The 19,816-nt window shown below is 49.6% G+C and overlaps 3 protein-coding genes across 12 annotated transcripts in view; 1 reads left to right on the top strand and 2 right to left on the bottom strand.

Moving 5' to 3' along the window:
- The window catches only part of EIF2AK1 (eukaryotic translation initiation factor 2 alpha kinase 1), a 38,877-nt gene extending 27,647 nt beyond the window's left edge, over nucleotides 1–11,230 (top strand). For 2 of the 3 annotated variants that reach the window (XM_049638916.1, XM_049638915.1), the window contains exons 12-15: nucleotides 5,677–5,791; nucleotides 6,260–6,342; nucleotides 7,422–7,655; nucleotides 10,959–11,230. In XM_049638916.1, coding sequence (XP_049494873.1) covers nucleotides 5,677–5,791; nucleotides 6,260–6,342; nucleotides 7,422–7,655; nucleotides 10,959–11,129 — 603 coding nt within the window. In that variant the 3' untranslated portion in view covers nucleotides 11,130–11,230. Of the gene's footprint in view, nucleotides 1–5,676; nucleotides 5,792–6,259; nucleotides 6,343–7,421; nucleotides 7,656–10,958 lie in introns of those variants that run through there. The other variant, XM_049638917.1, reaches the window with a different exon arrangement.
- On the bottom strand, nucleotides 29–4,157 carry ANKRD61 (ankyrin repeat domain 61). 2 transcript variants are annotated; one of them, XM_049638919.1, is made up of 3 exons: nucleotides 3,796–4,157; nucleotides 2,758–2,855; nucleotides 29–1,138 (listed from the first exon to the last, which is right to left on the bottom strand). In XM_049638919.1, the coding sequence occupies exons 1-3, from the start codon at nucleotides 4,009–4,011 to the stop codon at nucleotides 193–195; spliced, it is 1,260 nt and encodes a 419-aa protein (XP_049494876.1). In that variant the 5' UTR covers nucleotides 4,012–4,157; the 3' UTR covers nucleotides 29–192. The 2 variants fall into 2 exon arrangements, with proteins under 2 accessions (XP_049494876.1, XP_049494877.1); XM_049638920.1 differs by having other exon boundaries at nucleotides 2,758–2,852.
- A 782-nt stretch (nucleotides 11,231–12,012) lies between the features above and the next one.
- On the bottom strand, nucleotides 12,013–19,752 carry AIMP2 (aminoacyl tRNA synthetase complex interacting multifunctional protein 2). 7 transcript variants are annotated; one of them, XM_049638924.1, is made up of 5 exons: nucleotides 19,306–19,496; nucleotides 18,615–18,679; nucleotides 15,866–16,072; nucleotides 13,367–13,598; nucleotides 12,013–12,534 (listed from the first exon to the last, which is right to left on the bottom strand). In XM_049638924.1, exons 2-5 carry the CDS (start codon nucleotides 18,624–18,626, stop codon nucleotides 12,146–12,148), a joined length of 840 nt encoding a protein of 279 aa, XP_049494881.1. In that variant the 5' UTR covers nucleotides 18,627–18,679; nucleotides 19,306–19,496; the 3' UTR covers nucleotides 12,013–12,145. The 7 variants fall into 7 exon arrangements, with proteins under 7 accessions (XP_049494881.1, XP_049494884.1, XP_049494882.1 ...); XM_049638927.1 differs by lacking the exon at nucleotides 19,306–19,496 and adding an exon at nucleotides 18,847–19,283 and having other exon boundaries at nucleotides 15,866–15,996; XM_049638925.1 differs by lacking the exon at nucleotides 19,306–19,496 and adding an exon at nucleotides 18,847–19,282.
- Between the last annotated feature and the right edge of the window lie 64 nt (nucleotides 19,753–19,816).

Genomic DNA, 19,816 nt, shown 5'->3' with positions numbered 1-19,816 from the left:
TTTAGAAGAGTATTTGGGAACAAAAAAGTTAACGTGCAGATCATTTTATTTTTTGAAAAAAGTTTAGGAACCAAATGGTTTGTACATCCGGGATGTGCAAGCTGATGGGTTCAGTGTTGCCCGGGTATGTGTCTTAGCCAGAAACCGTGCAGTGAGTTACTGAAATCCCATGGCCTGTGCCACTTGGGGGTGCTATTTCAGGAGGTAAGCTGAGTCATGAAAGCCATATACAGAATGCCACATCTTCGCGGGGAGAAGTCGCTTCAAGTGCCCTTTGTACTTCTCACCGTAAATATTCCTGAGGTTCCTTTTGCAGATGTCCTGTAGGGATAAGGGTCTTTGAGATAGCTTTATGAGGGTTTCCCTTAAGAGGTGGAATTCTGGCAGCATGATTCCCGCAGGTAGAATTCCGTGGTTATTGGTCAGTCTCAAAGGATAAGAGCGATGAAGTAGCCTGGCCAGAAGCTCCGTGTCCCTTACGTTGGAACAGCGCTGAAGGTACATGTAGATGGGAGACTCCCCGTTTCTTGTTAATAGGTTGACATTTGCTTCAAATTCGAGCAAGAGATTGATAATTGCCTCTCTGCCTCCAAAACACGCCTCATGGATAGCCGTTTGACCTTCGTGGTCCCGGGCGTTCACTTGGGCTCCGTGAATTAGCAGCAAACGGATGCAGTTCACGCCCGCGGCCAGCGTTCGGCCTGCTTTGCTCGACGCCGTGCACACCGCCAGCTTCAGGGCCGTGTTCCCAGTGGAGGAGATGACGCAGTTAACATCTGCTCCGCAGGCAATGAGTGTTTCCATCATCTCCTTGTTGAGCATGTCTGCAGCCGTGTGAAGGGGCGTCATGCTGGATTCATTAACGGCATTGATGTGGGCACCATTTTGGGCTAAAATGGAGAGCACTGGATAGGTCCCGTAGGTTATGGCCAGGTGGAGGGGGGAGTGTTTGTTGCTGTTGTCTACCCGAGCGTTGACTTGGGCTCCGTGTTCGCACAAAATGCGGAGACATGTTACGGCATCGTTCTGAATGTCTGTCAGGATCCTTTGTATTCTGTTCCCCGGTTTTGTCCACGTGGTAGAAATGATCGGCCAGTGCAGCAGCATCAGGTGAAGTGTGGTAAGGCCTCTTGTGTCCCTAAAATAGTTATTCATCACAGATTATACTGTACCCACGAATGTCTGCGCTATATCCACAAGTAGCTACACTGTATCCACGAATATCTATGCTGTATCAACGAATGTCTATGCTATATCCATGAATACCTACATTGTATCTACACGAAGAATTAGTTTTCAAGAAGGGAATGTCTGTTTGAAGTAATTCTCCTCAACTACTTGGAAGAAGTGTTTGGAAATCTGCATGGCCGTTTAGTCCTCGGGGTATCACGGCGTTTTGGGGGGGGACAGGGTGCTGCGCGTCACAGCATTGGAGGGGCCTAGCTTCCTACAGCAGTTTCAGTTTTGTTACCCCTGCTGGGACTGGCCTCTCCGAGGCTGTATGTTGGTTAATCCTGTGCCCCAGCACCTCACACGGTGCCGTGGTTTAGCAGCCACGCGGGAGAGTTCCGTGGGCCTGGGTGTGGCCTGGTCTTAATGCAGAGCTGAGCCGAACCGGGCCAGAACCCCCGCCGACGTGGCTCTTCGTGGCCCTGCATCTGCTCCCCGCATGTGGGTAGGTGGAACAGAAGACAGAGTCGAATCTGGAGACCCACAGCCCCCAGTTAGTGGAACCAGTTGGTCTTCACTGCCTGCGCCAACTCAGGAGCAGCCAGGGTTTTACAGCGGCCCCCGTGCGCCCCTCTGCCGAGGTCTCTCCGGGTGGCCTCCCAACTTGCTTTATTTGGCAGAGAAAAGGGAAGGCTTATTACGAATAGCTGACCGCTCTGCTGAGATTTGGAAATGACTTTCGGTTTGCGTGTATTTATGTAGCGTAAGGCCCCAGGCTAGGGAGGGATAGGGTAAAACAGTCTCTGCCCTTGCAGGCCTGACAGTCTGGCACGAAAGGCGTTTCAGTAGCTAGGCCAGAATTACCCGTGGGGAGAGTTCTAAGAGTTATGAGGGCCCACGGGGGCGGCGTGTGGTGGAAGGGTCGGAAAGGGTGCACCGAGGGGCCACTGTGGAGGAGGGGGCGCGTTGGTGACGTCCAGTCGTGGAAGGACAGCGCGAGGGTCTGCAGAGCTGGGCAGGGGTGTGCAGGGGTGAGGGGGGAGCCACACAGGTTGGGGGGCTCTTGTGGAACATAGTGAGGATTTGGGGCTTTACTTTGTTGTAATGTTACGGGGCCAAGAAGGTGTTGCTTCACTAGGCAGTATTTATCGGGCGCTTAGTGCCTGGCATTGGTCTAGGTGGTGAAGACGGGTTGGGGAGCCACACAAGCTTCTGTTTTGTGAAGCGTACTTTCTAGGGGTGGGTGATAAAAAGAAAATCCGTTGTGTGTTTCTGTTTACTTATTTTTCACCCTAGCTTAGGGTGTTAAACTCCTTGAGGGCTGCGACCAGGACTTAACGCATTTTCCACAGCATCATTGCTGAGCGCTTAATTCTCAGGACGCTTTCAGTGGGCTGCCTGGTGTGCATTCCTGCGTTTCGGCCAGTTTTTCAGAGGCTCTCATCTAGACAGTAAGGAAACGGGCTCATTCAAGACCTAAGGGTTTTGTAGTCCGTGACACCGAAGGATGGGTGAGTCCGGACGTGACCGGGAAGGGTAACCCAAGTCATGCGTCTCCTCACTTAGAAGTGATCCCTGTCCAGTTACCTTACTTCGGGGTCAGCGCCATGTTCTAGCAAACAGAGCAAACTTTGTGCCTTGCGGTGTTTGGCAGCCAGATGAATGGGGATGATGGACTGCGTCTGCTTCGGGAGAGAAACCGAAATACGTTACAAGGAGCCCTGTGCAGGGAGAAGTGGCCATTGTGTCAGCCTGCTGTTTTGGAGGAAATACGTGTGTTTAGTGTCTCAGTTCGGTATTTTTTCTGGTATGTGCATGGAAATTTTCCTTCCTTTTGACTGTTTTAAAGGACCCCAAACCAGTGAGTTTCTTATTATAAAACCTGTGTTTTACATAAATGCAGATTTACCAAGGCAACAGAAATCACTTACTGAAAGCTTTGGAAGTTGATTCTTGTGGGGAGCTCACAGGGGAAAGTTAACGGTAATTGCTACTAAGTCACTTAGTCCTTAAATTAACCTGCAGGGTGATTGACAAGTACGGTTTTGTGTTTTTTCCTACTTTGCCAGAGTTATAGTCTCAGGAGTGACACCCACATTTCCGGGGTCTCAGAGAGAACGTGGCGTGTGTCCTGTGACTCGCCGAGCTGTTTATGCCGGTTCTTAAAATGCATATGTATGTAATCAGTGGCTTCACAGTGTGACAGCAGGATGAGGGAAGAAGGTGGGGTAAGGGAGAGGGTGACTTTTTGAAAAAATAACTATAAAGGTAATTGTATAAAAATGTAGAAAATGATAAAGCATATGTAAAAAGGGGAAAAGTAATCCCTTCACACAGCTGTCATCACCATATCTGAGAGGATGGCATCAGCGTTGTGCCAACCAAATGCATTCTAGTCTTTTCGCGTGTCCGTGTGCGTGTGGTAACTAGAGGGGGGGGGTGGCACGTCGACTTAGAAGGGCCTGCTCTGGCCATGCGGTGCGCTGGGGGTGACCCGTGGGGCTGCGGGTGTGGGGGGGCCTCGAGGAGCCCGCGCGAATTAGGTGGTGGGCCTTCGGAGCAGCGTGTCTTTTCCCTACAGGTGGCTGAGCAGAAAGCGGGCGGGGGGTGGGGGTGGGGGGGGACCTGGTTCAGAAGGAGTCGGTAGCTGGTGGAGTTGGCCAGAATGGTCATGGGCTGGTTGACGGGGTGGCTTCTCAGGAGCACCCGGATGGCCGCACAGTCCTCCCTCATGATGGCCTCGTAGAGTCTGATGTGGAGGGCCGCGGCTGGGCCTTCCTCCAGGGGCTTGGCCCCGTCGGCCACCAGCTCCCTGCTGCCTCTCTTGGTTATGTTTCCCATGAGCAAAACTTCAAAGAGTAGGGACTTGGAAGTTCAGGGGACACTTGTGACAGAATTGGTCAGTTTTAGTCTCATTATGACCCCTTCAGTTCCATTCTAGAACTGTGAAGGCTTGTATCTGTAATCAAGGTTCACTTTTCTATCAGGCTCAACTTTTTTTTTTTTTTTTTTTTAAATTTTTTTTTTTTTTTTTTTTTTTTTAATTTATTTTTGGGACAGAGAGAGACAGAGCATGAACGGGGGAGGGGCAGAGAGAGAGGGAGAGACAGAATCGGAAACAGGCTCCAGGCTCCGAGCCATCGGCCCAGAGCCTGACGCGGGGCTCGAACTCACGGACCGCGAGATCGTGACCTGGCTGAAGTCGGAGGCTTAACCGACTGCGCCACCCAGGCGCCCCAATCAGGCTCAACTTTTTAAAGCTTTGTTGTTAGGTCATACAGTGGCAGATAGAAACATGGTTTGGGGACTTTTTTCAGTCACAAAAACATAGCCAAATTATCATCGTGTGCATGAGATCATTTCTGTGTTATTCTCTATTTGGCGATAGTTAAAAAAAAAGAACAAAGCTAAAACAGAGGAATTTATAGGTGCAAATAAAAAATTAAAATTATTACATTTAAAGTAAGAAAAGCCAACTTTTAACCTAAATACGTTTTTTTGTTTTGAGTAGAGAGCATCCTCCCCTCAGTGTGGGCGCAGGTCTGTGCCGGCACAGGACTAGTTCCATTGGGAGAAGTTTTGGGTCTGCACCGGTTGCTTAAATAGAGCTGAATGCGTCCCTTCACAGTCGCAGCCCTGGCTAACAGAAAAGAATCATCCAGGAGCTTTTTACAAATATCAAAATGTTCTCATTAAAAAAAGAAATCTGGGGCGCCTGGGTGGCTCAATTGGTTGAGCGTCTGACTTCGGCTCAGGTCATGATCTTGCGGTCTGTGGGTTCGAGCCCTGCACGGGGCTCTGTGCTGACAGCACGGAGTCTGCTTGGGATTCGTTCTCTCTCTTTCTCTCTCTGCCCCTCCCCTGCTTGCTCTTGCTCTCTCTCTCTCTCAAAATAAAAAAATAAACTTAAAAAGAAAATCAGTCTTTGGCTTGTTGGAGAAGATGATAGTTTTTAAAAGCTTCTCAGGGAATTCTGACGCTCGGCTGACCAGTTGTGAACGAAGTGTGCTCTGTGTTAGTGGTTCTCAAACTTGGAGTAACATGGGGACTTCTATTACTATTTTTTTGTTTATTTATTTTGAGAGAGTGTGGGGCGGGGGCAGGGGCAGAGAGAGAGCGAATCCCAAGCAGGCTCTATGCTGCCAGCCTGGAGCCCAATGCAGGGCTCGAACTCATGAACCGTGAGATCATGACCTGAGCTGAAATCAAGAGCTGGACACTTAACTAACTGAGCCACCAAGGCACCCCAACATGGAGAACTTCAAATAATGCTGCTGCTGCGTGCACCCCCAAGAATTCTAATTTTATTGGTCTGTGGAATGGCTTGGATATTGGGATTTTTTTTTAAAGCTCCTTGGTGATTCTAATGTGCACTTGAGTTTTAGAACCACTGCTCTAATTTTTCATTTTTGAGGGGCTCCTTGCTCCTGAGTTGAAAACTCTTAATGTCTATGCATTTTTACAATTTGTTTAAGAACAACAAGGAATTGTTCTGTTTGTTTACAGCCTAGAAATATTTTTCTTCATGGCCCTGATCAGCAAGTAAAAATAGGCGACTTTGGTCTGGCCTGCACGGACATCATACAGAAGAGCACAGACTGGATCGATAGAGATGGGAAGAGTAAGTTTATTTTGGTTGTGTTCTTTCCTTTCTATCTTTTTTTTTTTTTTTTGGCATTAAGGAAAAAAGAGGCATGATTGAACTTGTGGATGTATTTTCTTAAATTTTTACAAATGTTAGAGACATACAGTGCAGGTGGGGGAGGGGCAGAGAGAGGAGGAGACACAGAATCCAAAGCAGGCTCCAAGGCTCCGAGCTGTCAGCACAGAGCCCGACGCGGGGCTTGAGCCCACGAACCGCGAGATCATGACCTGAGCCGAAGTCGGACTCTTAACCGCCTGAGCCACCCAGGTGCCCCTGCGCTTAAAGAGAATCACAAAGACTTAATATAATAGCGAAAGTAAGATAAAAACAAAAAGCAGCCATCGTTCCTTTCGGGGGCTACAGTGCCCTGCTCCGAGTCCGTGTTCTTTAGTGTAGACAGTGTGAACTCTGCAGTGTTTAAATGTCTGGCTTTTCCAATCGTAGGAATGCCCACGCACACTTCCAGAGTGGGTACCTGTCTGTACGCCTCCCCTGAGCAGTTGGAAGGATCCGAGTATGATGCCAAGGTAGTATTCGCTGCCTTTCTCCTTTTTGTTAGACGGAGTCTGTGGTCATAAGTAGCAGAAGCACAGATAAATGCGATGGCTGCTCTCGTGCAGAGGAACTGGGGAGATAACTGAGCAGGGTACCTTGTCTGTTACATCAGACTGCCGGAACAGGAAACCTAGCTTTTCAGCAGAGTCTGACGGCACTGATTTTTAGGCTACTTTAACCGCTTATAAATCCGTGGGTGTCATAAGTTATTTTTGAAATGAGCCTTCCCTTTAGAAGGTCACTGTTAACCTCAGGATGCTAGAATTCATAGAAGCCTGTTTTAGCCTGCCTTTCTTCTGTTTTCTCAAAAAAATGCTAAATAACGCTACAGGGAACTGTGGTTCTTGATTCCCTTTGAAGTAGAATGAAGATACTGAAGAGTTTTAGTCCGTTTTGTTCCTTGAAGGAATGTCAAAGTAAATCCATTTCTCAGAATAACAGCCTAATAGATTTTCTTTCTTTTGATGAATCATTCAGCTTTTTAGTGACTAGGAATGAACTGTCAGAAAAAACCATGGCTGTTCCTAAAATCCTATCTGGCAAAGACTTTTCTCTAGAAAAACTCTTTCAGGCAAAGTAACACATTTTCTGCAGCTTGTTGAACTTCCCCAGAATGCTTAACTATGTCTGGAGGCAGAGGGGGGCACCACCGGAGCAGGCCGCAGGGACACTGTGACCGCGGTAGCTGGGACCAGCCCTTGTGGGCTCACACCTCTCGCTCTGGCTGCTCCAAGCCTGGATTTGCAGGGAAGTGGTAGTATGGTAGTGACTGTGGGTGCTGGGGGTTACCCTGCCCCTCGCCTGGCTGTCCATCCTTTGTGCCCGTGGATGCCCCTTTTTGCTGTTGAAGAGACAGGGATTGTGACAGTACCAGTCACCTCTCACTCAGGGCCCTTGCTGCAGGTGGCAGACACGTGCCGCTGTGAGGGGTGAGTCCGCCCACTAGGTTTCCTTCCTCGTGAGGTCTGTGAACCATCCTTCCTTACAAAGGAAAGGGTACCCTCTCCCTGTGTGTTTCACCACTAAATTCCCTTTCCTCCGCTTTCTCCAGTCAGATATGTATAGCTTGGGTGTGATCCTGCTGGAGCTCTTTCAGCCATTTGGAACAGAAATGGAGCGAGTGCAAGTTTTAACAGGTTTAAGAACTGGTCAGATACCTGAATCCCTCAGTAAGAGGTGTCCTGTACAAGCCAAGTATATCCAGCTCTTAACTAGAAAGAACGCATCTCAGAGACCGTCTGCTGTTCAGCTGCTGCAAAGCGAACTTTTCCAAAATTCTGCAAACGTATGTATATATGTATTTTCTTCATTCTTTTTTTTTAAAGCAAACTCTGCCCAACGTGGGACTCAAACTCACAACCCCAAGATGAAGAGTCACACGCTCCACTGACTGAGCCAGCCAGGTGCCCCCTGTATATAGATTTTTAATACTGGGGAAAATATGAAGCTTAAAATAGAATTTGAATTGTGAATCTGATTTCACGAGGAACAGTTGAGCTTAGAATAAGGTTTGTGGGAGCCAGACATTTAAACTCCTTCCCGGAGTTCCCAGTAACACACTTTTCATAGTCCAAGAAGCGAGGTGACCGCTGCCGACCGTCTACCGTAAACATGTAATTGTTGGCTGTGCTTTTTAGCCCCATCTTGCTAAGTCAAAAGCCTTTCTTTTTCCTTCCAACCATGATGTATAACCTTTTCTAAATGATTATAACACACCTACTAGTCAACAGGAGCACCTGGCAAAGGGTGAAAGCAGGAATTCGTGGGGGGAGGTGGAGGGACGGTGGCAGGGACCGCCTTAGCCCGTCTACGATCCTTCCGCATGCAGGTGTGTGTCTGGTTCTCGGTCCTGTGATCGCCCCAGGACACCCCCCTTCCTTTCCTCCTTCCAGACACGTTACAGAGCCAAGCACCGTCTCTGGTCTGCGTGTACCGGGGAAACATCCGTTCTGTGTCTCTAGAAACTTTCTGAGGTTTAACGAAAGCTTGATTCAAAGATACATTCGCAGATCCTCTAGCGCTTTGCTCCTCCAGGTGTGGGGGAGGGCTGGTGAGAATGCACAGGGTCTTGGGCTCCACCCCAGACGTGCCGAGTCAGAGTGCGCGTTTAACAGGACACCCCGAGTGAGTTGCACACCCTGTGCTGGCGCAGTATTGCATTCACTGCTCTGGTCCTCACGGTGCAGTCTCCAGGCAAGCAGCATGAAATCCTCAGGAACCTGCTAGAATTCTCAGGCCCTCTCTGGTGCCCTGACCTAGTCTGAGAGAAGTCCCGGGGAGGGCGAGGGAGCAGCGGTCTGTGCTTAACACACACCTGAAGTGGCTCTGATGCACCCTAGTCTGGGAACTATTTGTGCGATCTGTTTAGTGGATCTGTTTCCTATTTAAGGCTTACTAATTTTCAAGTAAAACCGTGAATTTCACTGGCTGGAATGATAAACAGGTGGGTGTAGTACTTTGCCGTCTTTGAAAATAGCAGATGTGGTTCTTAAATTTATCTCCCCCTCCCATTTAAGTCAGATATTAGATGGGGCGCCTGGGTGGCTCAGTCAGTTAAGCGTCTACCTTCAGCTCGGGTCATGATCTCACAGTTCGTGGGTTTGAGCCCCGCATCGGGCTCTGTGCTGACAGCTCGGAGCCTGGAATTCTTTACAATATAGCCTACACATGCCTATAGAGATAAAATTTGTACATACAGGCAGTCATTGCTTTGCGTGGTCATACAGACTAAAAATGACCATGCTGAGCTCAAACCATGCAAATGGATGCTAGTAGTCAATGGGAAGTTACAGTTGTCCCGTGACCTTTAAAAATGTTTCTCAGAGAGGTGCCCACGTGGCTCAGTCTGTTAAGCATCTGATTTGGCTCAGGTCATGATCTCGTGGTAAGTTTGAGCCCCGCATCAGGCTCTGTGCTGACAGCTCGGAGCCTGGAGCCTGCTTCAGATTCTGTGTCTCCCTCTTTCTGTCCCTCCCCTGCTCATGTTCTCTCACTCACTCTTTCTCAAAAATAGTAAAAAATTGTTTTTAAATAAAAATGTTTCTCAAAACATTAAAACTTGTCAGTTTCAGATGTACATGGAAACGAAGCCAGTTGTAAAACTAGTATTTAGTGCACTGTGATTAAGAAAGTGTTCAGGAGTGGCGTGAACAGCGCCTGCTTCCATCTCCTAAGTAGAATTTAGGATACAGAATGAACGTCTTTTCTATGCCTTGGTGCCTTGTATATTCCTTTTGTTTTTTTTCTTTAACGTGTATGTATTTAAAAAAAAGTTTTTTTAATATTTATTTTTGAGAGAGACAGAGCACGAGGGGGGGCAGGGGCAGAGAGAGAGGGAGACACAGATTCCGAAGCAGGCTCTTGAGCTGTGAGCTGTGTGAGCATAGAGCCCGATTCAGGGCTTGAACTCACAGACCGTGAGATCATGACCTGAGCTGAAGTCGGACGCCTAACCGACTGAGCCATCCAGGTGCCCCAGTGTTTATGTATTTTTGAAAGAGTGCACACACACAAGTGGGGAAGGAGCAGGGGGAGTTGGGGACAGAGCTTCTGAAGTGGGCTCTGTGCTGACAGCAGACAGCCTGATGCTGGGCTTGAACTCGTGAACCGTGAGATCATACCCAAGCCGAAGTCGGGACGCTTAACCGACTGAGCCACCCAGGTACCCCTAACTGTACACTCCTTTCTAAGTTTGGATCGGCTCCCAACATTTTATCCTTTGCACTTCCAGTGTTGTGAAATATCTCCCAAGGGTTTTTCAACATGAATTTTGCTGTTACTTTCTCTGGGACATCTTTGTCCTTTTCCTCATTTATGTTAAGTCCTCTTCCTGGGCCCTGGGGCTGCGCATCCCATCTGTCTGGTGGCGGCAGCAGCAGCAGCCCCACAGTCAGCTGTTTCTCCTCGAACATCGTTTAGCTGTGATATGGTTTCCCCTCCAGCATCATCGCTTCTCATTAGCTTGGGGCACTTCTGTCTTGGTTGGCTGGTTCCGTTCTCGGTTATTCATTTTATTTCAGTTATTTATTTATTTATTTGAAAAAGATCTTAATTTTTTTTAATGTTTATTTTTGAGAGAGAGACAGACTGCAAGTGGGGGAAGGGCAGAGAGGGGGGGGGAGACACAGAATCTAAAGCACGTTCCAGGCTCGGAGCTGTCAGCACAGAGCCTGAAGTGGGACCAGAACCCATGAACTGTGAGATCATGACACAAGCTGAAGTCAGATGCTTAACCAGCTGAGCCACCAGGGGACCCAGTTATTCATTTTTAAAAACTGTCTCATGGGTTTGTCACTGGGGACGAGTAGGCAGCACAACCACACACATTGGCAGTACTGACGCAGTGACCAAGCACTGACAGAGTGACGCTTGGCCCCTGGTCGTACATCGTGGACTGAGGTGCTGACAGTTGCGGTTGTGCAACAGTGGGAACCTCCCCCTTGAACACGTTGCTGGGTGCCTGGCGCTGCTTCCCTAGCCGTGGTAACTGGAATTCAGGCCCACCGGAAGCATGCGGAGGGAGGAATGCCTGGATGTTTAAAATGGAGGAAGCCGTTTTAATGGAGCTTAAAATGTTCTTCTTACACAGGTTAACCTCACTCTACAGATGAAAATAGTAGAGCAAGAAAAAGAAATTGAAGAACTGAAGAAGCAGCTGAGTCTCCTTTCTCAGGACAGAAGGGCTAAGGACGACACAAAGGACGGGAGTGTGCCCGTCTCGCCTTCATCAGGCTCTGTAAATGTGAACTTGGACTTCTAATCCTTCAGTCAACTGGAATGTAAATTTTTAGTCTTTATTAGGCATACTTGTACTTAGTGAACCTGTACAAGACTTATTAAAGTTGTAGAAGTTCCCCCAAACTGCTTTCCCTTAAGGCATTCTTCCACAAGCCAGCATTCTGGACTGAAGCCTTCTCTAAACCTATTTTCTTGCCCTTGTCCTTGTCCTTGTCCTTGTCTATGAGTTCCTAATTTTTAATATCACGGTCTCTCCAGTCTCTGAAAGTAGAGATTTAGACACCGGGCTCAATTTGTTCTCCTTTGAGCTCTGCCTGTCGACCACCAAGCCCTCCTCTGGAACATTCTGCACAGATCTGGGTTTGTGCCTATCCCATCACTGCCCACGCCCAGGCCTGCACGCTCGCTGGACTTGATCACTGCCGGTCTTCCTCCCCCTTCCGTGCCATTGCTGCCAGTTAATTACCAGGAAGACGTCTGCGCAGATCACTCCCTGGCTCAGAAGCTCCTGCTGGCTGTCTGCTGCCTCTGAGACACAACTTCAGCTTCTTAGCAGCACAGTGTGCATCATCCAGCCTTTCTGTTCCCTTCACCTTCAGCTCGGCATCCTTCCAGAACCACGCCCTTCTTGAGCTTTGTGCCCCTTCCCCCAAATGATCTGAATGATCTCAAATGATCTGAATGATCTCACGGTAGCTCTGGGATGTGTGTTCCTGTTCTCCTCTCCGCCCTGTTCCTACCGGGCGCTCCTTTGCTCCCACAGGGCTGGCTCCCAGCCAACCTATGTTCCCCAAAGGCAGCCATGGCATATGTGCACTGCATCTCAGAAATGTCTGCCACGTAGCCTGCGGCCATCCTGGTATATTGCACACAATGTTGCTGAGTTTTAAATAAAAGGAAAACCATAAATTATGATACCTTTATTCATTCTAGACAACTGGACTAAGCAGACTTTGATTTTAGTAGTACAAGTCCTTTACCCCCAACAGGCAGGAAACCGCACCATTCATGAAGTCAGCCTTTTACAGGTACCGAAATTCACTGAAGGAGCTTGAGCGCAGTGTTGAAGGGGGCCAGGTTCTCACACGCCCTCATCCACTTCTGCACGTTGGCCGGCACTGTCATGCTGCCGCCTCCCGTCTGCTGGAGCACAGACCACAGCACCACATCTGCCACAGTGAGTTCATTCCCAACCAGCCAGGGGCTCTTGCCAAGAGCTGAGTTCATGGAGCGGAACACAGCGGCTTTTTCTTTACTGCTTCCCTCTTTTAGCTGAAAAACCGCTATATCTACCCAGCTATCTATGAGGGTTAAATTCACAGCATTCTGCTTCTGGCCAAACAGAGAGAACAGAAACCGGGCGATGTTCCCTTCTCCTTCGATGGGACACATCGTTTGGACGCTGAACTTCATTTGCGTCTTCGGCACTGAAGGGAGAAAAGCACACCACATAATGGCCATGAGAGGAGCCTTCAGAAGGAAGTGCCTGAACGATGGGGAAGGGGATTTCCCAGTTGTGAACTGGTGGCAAGGGAAAGGGGTTTCAAGATCACGATTTTAGCCTGTCTCCAAAAAGTGCATTTTTCAAGAGAGTTTAAACCGGATGGGTAGAGAACATAAACTCTGTTGAAAGAGTAAGCGTTTCTGGTATTTGATTATGATGGTTTTCAAGCTAGAAAGGCCCTCAGACCATCTACTCCAACCCCTGTGCCTAACAATTTGCAGGATGAGGACTGGTCACCAGGAGTCCCACGTGCCATGCTGGGAGCTCCGTCTACCTTCACGAGGGCTCCTTATGGGTTGCTGAGGCGGCGGGGGGGGGGGGGGGGGGTTCTGGATGAACGGTGCTCACTCCCCTACCATATAAGCGTAACCAGGAGAGGCATACATCAGAGGGACAGCGAAGAAAGGACAGCCTGCCACCCTTTCCAGGCTATTTGAAAAGATAACACTGATGTCCCTGTAATACGTCTGGAAATGGGAGGTCAAGGTGGCCAAGACTGCCCTTTCTCTCCTGCTCTAGCTGATCAGACAGGATCCTCCCTAAAATGGCTGTCAGAGACGCTAACCTTCCTAGAGGAAGGAGAACATCTTTGCCTCAAGGTTCATCTGTGCTCCTTTTCTAGAACTACCTGACATGCTTTCTAGACTTTGAGAGAATTTGACCTGATAGCAAGTCACGGTCCTGGCCCCTTAGGAAAGGCACGGTGCACGGCTCAGTCCAGGGCGCGTGAGCCCAGCCCAGGGCCCTCTGCTTACCATTCTTCCAAATTAGAGTAAAACCCAGCTGATACTCGTGACGGGGCTGTTTTTTGGTCTGGTCGCCAAAGCACTTGAGGAGGTTTTCTGGCACACTCTTAACTGCAGAGTGCGTGTGAACGGTGGACAGGACCCTGTAGTGGTCACACAGGAGCCTGTGCAGCACGAGCAGGGACAGGGGAGGGGAGGCAGGGTTTGCGTTGATCACGATGTCTTTCAGCGCCCCGTAATCCTGCGGGAGAAACCCAAACATGAGGAACGTTAACAGCAACTTGATTGTATATAATTGTACCAGGTGCCGTTCTTAGGGCCTGACCAGGGTTATTTAACTGGGTCCTCGACGCCCATGAAGAAGGTCCTGCTCTCACCCCATCTCACAGCTGAGGAAGCTAGTTCTGGGGGGCAGATGACCCGCCAGGCCCACAGCTCAGTAAGAAGTGGAGCAGGGATGGGAGCTGACTGCAGCCCCTTCACCTCTGCGCTGCTGGCCCTCGACACCGTGAAATCAGGAAAACAACACGTGAAGAATGACACCACTGGGGCAGCAGGGTGGCTCCGTTGGTTGAGCACGTGGCTCATGATTTTGGCTCAGGTTGTGATCCTGCAGTTGGTGGGACTGAGTCCCACATCAGGCTCTGCACTGACTGTGCAGAGCCTGCTTGGGATTCCCTCTCTCCCTCTCTCTGCCCCTGCCCTGCCTGTGGGCGTGCTCTCAAAATAAATACAGGTAAAAAAAATAATGGCACTACTATTTGTTCCTAAGTTATTGAGGAACCCCCCCCCCCCCACACACACAATTACTCCATTTACTGAATCTTTCCAACACCAGACCACCTGACAGGACAGTTTCTATGTCAATTTGTGTGTGAGTTACGTGTCAATACCAAGTCCCCTGAAAAAGGGCACGGTTCCAAATGTCCTTGGTGATGGCAAGTGGGCAAAATCTAGAAAACTAGGTGTCAGCTGAAGCGCTATGAAATGCTAAAATGTACTGCTCTTTTAGATGCAGACTTTATGCATTCGTTTTAATTTTCTTTTTGAGAGAGAGAGAATGGGCACATGTGTGCAGGAGGGGCAGAGAGAGGGAGAGGGAATCCCAAGCAGGCTCCACATCCAGTGCCTTGGAGCCCTAAATGGGGCTCGATTTCATGATCGTGAGATCGTGAGCTGAGCCGAAATCAAGGGTCAGAAGCTTAAGCAACTGAGCCACCCAGACGCCCCTCCCTCCTTTTTTATTTTAGAGAGAGTGGGCACAAGCGGGGCAGAGGGAGAGAGAGAGATATTCTTAAGCAGGATCCAAAAAGCACAGAGCCAAATGCAGGGCTCGATCCCACGACCCTGGGATCCTAACCTGAGCCAAACTCAAAAGCTGCACACTCAACAGACTGAACCACCTAGGAGGCCCATGTTATAATGAATGAACTCTTATAACACTCTGGAGGCCAAGTTCCTCGGCTTTCTGTACGCAGCCTGCCACAATCTGGCCAAGAGTCTTGCCCCTCCTGACCGAAGCCTGTCACGTCAACCTACGACGAATGCGCTGCAATTCTCTGAACAGCATCACTTGACGCTGTGCCTTCTGAGGTAACAAAATTCATCTTACGCACCATGTGCCCTGGGAAGCCTTCCCAGCACCCTGACGCACTGGCACAGCTGTGTGTGATCGCCCACTCATCAACCCGACTGGCTCCCTGAGGAGCCTGGCTGGGTCTCTGGATGCTCAGTGCAGGCAGACATACCGGATGAGGAAAGAACCCGCGCGCAGAGGTCCTGAGTTACCGGGACACGCTGCGACCACACCTCCACGTGTTCACGCTTCCCCGAGAGCTCCACGTCGATCACCGATTCCAGAGGACGGGATTAGCAGAGGTTCTTGGGACACCCTTTTTGTGCCCTCAATAAACACCACTTCGAAATGAGATTCTTTCTCTGCCTATCAGACTGTCACCTAAGCTAGCTAAATCCTGCAGACTGATCACTAAAGGCGGTGCACGCAACTTAATTCTAAGACCGCAAACTGAATGTAACAAAAGACACTTGACATGTGAGACAGGGGCTGGGCAGCCGACACTCTGAAGTCCAGGCTGCTGTCAGGGTCAGGATGGACTTACGTGAACCGGAGAAATGCTCAGGTGACCTAAAGTCTGTTTCTCCAGGCTCAGAGGCCGTGAATGACACCCACCTCCGGCCTGCGTCACACGTGGCATGGAATGGCGGGAGCTGTGACCGGACTCCTTTCCTTGCCTAAGGATGTTCCCAGCTCTTCTCCACCGGGTCTGATAAGTCAAGCAGCTTTAGTGCTTGCTCTGGCTTTACTCATAGCTCACGAATCTTGGTTTGTGCACAGGCACGATCATTGAGGGGAGAAAAAAAAGAACATGCTCCTTGTACCCACCTCTGAGAACTGGAAAGCCAAAGCTTGAATCACACGAGCACAACTTTCTGGCGCTCACAGCAGCCGAGCATGCTGATGTTCTTTAGCTCTCCAGGTGAACTTACCTTTCCAAGCACTGAGTTTAAGTCCAACGCGCTGGTCGAGAAAGCAGCGGGCTCGTCAGCTTGGATTATGTTGGTTACGTCCATGTCTGCGTCTGGTGTCTGAATCATCTTCGAGAGGCCGTCAACTGCAGCTTTCAATTCATAGAGACGTTTTAGAATATCATCTTGGCGGGACTCAAGGGCTTGAAGAGATGGGTCGGACTCTTCCTAAACAAACCAACATCAACACGTTCATCTCCTCTAATGTCACAGCAGCATTTACATTTGATCCTTTGTCTTCTGCTGAGTTCCATGAATTCATCAATACCCACCCCCCACCTCTGAAAAGAATTAAAATGAAGTAGCAGAATCATCTCATTTTCCAATAGGTCCTGCAAACCGATCCACAAATGCTTCAAAACAAATAAAGAATGTGACTGAAAGCCATTCTGAAATTGTAGGACTATTTCAGGTAATTTAAGAACAGGAGAATGATGGATGAACACAAATCTTATTTCTTTATTCTCAGTATCAAATTAGTTCAAAATACTTTGCTTCCACAAACAGAAAAAGATGGGGGGGGGCAATGAGAATGTAACTGAGAAATTTATACAAATAGGAGAGAAAATGGGGCAGAAGCAGGCTCACCACAAAGTGTCATTGGCTTGGAAAGGTATGTCCATGGAGTCAGATGATCTATTCCCCACATCGTTCTTAAGGCAATGCTGGCACTCTCTTAGAGTCATCCAGAACTTTTTCACACTAACATCCTTTACTCACTGAATCTTTGCATTCTTCTTGCCTGGTATAGTCACTGCTACACAGTGAGTAACCAATAACATTCACTGAGGAATAAATCTCAAACCTCTACAGGCTTACTTTAAAAAGCACTAACAACCCTCTCAATAAAGTCACATCGTACAACCTATTTCCAGATTCACGAGCTCTCATAATGGATAATCCATTTTGAGCTGAGAGAAGAGTATGTTAAGCAAGAAGAAAATGCTCGCAACTAGAAAGAATAGTCAATACGGCAGTGACCTTGACGTGACTGTAAACGTGCACTCACGATGCACTGTATTTTGTGTGCTGGTAAGCCTGATGTTCTCAGGAACTTTTCTTCCTCGCACAGCCACTCATAACACTGCCCTCGCACAGATCTAGTTCATCACCAGGTGAGGTCCATTTCCTGGAGTCCATCGGCTTCTAAGCTTTCCTCAGCTGTCACTGCCCAAGTTGAAGACACCACTTTTCACCTAGCCTGCTTCCACTGGTCACCTTGCTCCCACTGGGGTCACCTTTCCAATCCGTCCCTAAGATGGCAGAGAGATTAAAACAAATGTTGATCCTGTCACCCCACCTCCATGTTAACCTCTTAGGCTCTTTGCCTAAAAAACAAAGCCCTTAAGAAACGGTCTGCATTGGAGCATCTGGGTGGGTCAGTCGGTTGAGCGTCCGACTCCAGCTCAGGTCATGGTCTCACGCTTCATGAGTTCGAGACCTGCATCAGGCTTACTGCCATCACTGAAGAGCCCGCTTTGGAACCTCTGTCCCTCTCTCTCAAAAATAAACATTAAGAAAGAAAGAGACAGAGAGAGAAAGCAAGCAAGCCAGCCAGCCTGTCTGACTTGTCCTCTGGGTACTTCTCACATATCGCTCCCCTTGGAGCTGTGCTCTACGTATGCTGCCCTTCGGGTCCCTAAAACACACCATGTCCCCACCTACCACAGGGCTCTTATTTATTCTGTTCCCTCTATCTGCAACACTCCTCTCTCTTCTCCTAGACCTTAATCTGCACTTTCTCGCCTCCCCTAGCCTGCCACTCTGGTTTAAGCTCCAACAGCAAAGAAACGTAAGATAATTGGCTTGCGGGTGGAGCAAAGAAGAACAAAGACTTCAGTGTGCCAATTAAATAATTAGGGGCTGACTAGAAAGAAGTCTGAATTCAAGATGTGTGACAGGCACGGCAACTCCTGTGTAACGTCCTTGTGTTCTTCAATGATAGTCCTCGAGTGCTCTCCCAGTTTCTTTTAATCAGCTTTATTGGTGCACTGTGTGTGCACAATCGTGCTCCTTTCTACACATGGCAGCAGGGTGTCCCTGACGAGCCAGGGCAGAGAAGCACCTATTGTGTTCACCGCGCCAGTCAAGTCAACACACCGAAGATGGTCCGAAGACTGACTGGGAGCCCCACTCAGCTTGATTTCACGCCTCCTGGGGTGAGGAATGAGGAAGTGCTCACAATCTGCTTTACCTGTGCCGTTTTGCTGGCCAGTGGCTTGTTTTCCCGCTCGGATTAGCCTGTGACTCGGCATGTCATGTTTATCCGTTTTATTTTAGATGTATTTTAGAAGCGGTTTATTCTTTGTGTTGCTCCCGTTTACCTTGGAGATGCTTGATTTCTAATTCTCTGTCTACACTGTTGTCCTGAGTTTAAGAAGTGGGGCTGGCTGGCTTCTAAGTTAGAGGTTCACAGTTAAAAGTCCAAGGAAGTTAAGCAGCACACCAAGAAGAAAAAAAAAAAAAAAGACTTGGTCTCACATGAGACAGTGGCACTCCCAACTCTGGGTCTGGGTTTTGTTTTTAATTCCCTGCGACTGTCCTGTGTCCGGTGCCGGGCATTGGATCATGGTGCTATTTCTGTCCTAGCTCCCTAGTGAGACAACTGTGTCACCATTTTCCAGCTGACCTAACCACCCGCCTTCCAATCTAGGCAGAAGGCTATTAAAACAAACTGAAAGATAACTCTCCCCGGGAGAACAAAAGTTACCTGTTCACTCATCTTCAGTCAGAATGGAGAGAAGGTGTCTCCTGTTGGAAACCTAAGAAGTGTATCTGCGGCCCATAAAAAAACAAAACAAAAGACACGAAAGGCTTGGGCAGAGGCTTTGGAAAAGAGACCACTAGAATGGCCAGCCCTCAGGAAAAGGAGGGCGCTCCACTGATCCAGAAATTTGGAAAACCCGAACCGAAAGGACACCAGGCTCCCGCGGTCCACCCACCCGCGCTGGGGAGGGTGCCAGCGCCAGGAGCTCCGGGCCCACCGCCGGGGCGCACACGCCGCTTAGGGAGGCGTTGCATCCGGTGCAGGTGCAGGCGGTCCAGTCCCAGGGCGAGCACGCACACCCCAGGCCTGCTCGCGCGCGACAGCGGCCGCTGCGGACCCGCTGCCCGCGATCCCGAGGCAAGCCTGCGGGAGGCGGCACGACAGCGACGCGGCGGCTTGGGGACGCAGGCTTAGGGCGCAGGGACCGCGGAAGTCGGGCCCTGGGGGCGCTGACAACGTTAACCAGGGTGGCGGGGACACCGGGGTTCGCCTAAGGATTCCTCAAAATTAACATCTACGTGCTCCTCACTTTGCTGTGGCCAAAATTTGGTAACAAAAAACCTTAAGTAGCCATAAGCGGGAAAAAGAGATACAAGAGGATTAGAGCTTTTAATAGACAAAAGCAGGTACAGACAACTGGCGGGAGCGTGAAGCCGGGCCTCCACCACTCCCCACTGCAGCTTGTCGGATCTCAGGGCTCCAGCCGGAGGAGACCCGACCCTTAGCCCCTCACCCCCGACTGACCCGGCCAAGGCGCCTGCGCACTGGGCGGAAGACCCGGGGATGTGACTTCGCGCTTGCGCACTGCAACAGGGTGGAAAACGTACGCACAGGGCGGGTGGGGGCGGGTGGGGGCGGGGAGGGACGCGCGCTCCTACCTGCACGTGGCCTGAGTCCGGCGCTGGACTGCCGGTTCTGCCGTGCACGTTGGGGAGCCGGTACATGCAGGTGGGAAGCTCTACACGGAGAGATGCGCTGCCCTCGTGATAGGGCTTTACCTGGTACATCGGCATCGTGGGAACCAAAGGACGGAAAGTGGCAGATGAGGGACACGAACGCTGAGAAACCGTCCGAGACGACGACAGACTGCGGCCACGTCCTTTCCGATCCGGCTGCGGCCTTTCGGGAAAGCGCAGTCCGTATGG

The sequence above is a fragment of the Panthera uncia genome, chromosome E3 (genome assembly GCF_023721935.1).
Source record: "Panthera uncia isolate 11264 chromosome E3, Puncia_PCG_1.0, whole genome shotgun sequence".
Taxonomy (NCBI): domain Eukaryota; kingdom Metazoa; phylum Chordata; class Mammalia; order Carnivora; family Felidae; genus Panthera; species Panthera uncia.
The sequence above is the reverse complement of the archived record's forward strand: the minus strand, read 5'-3'. Positions and strand labels throughout refer to the sequence as shown.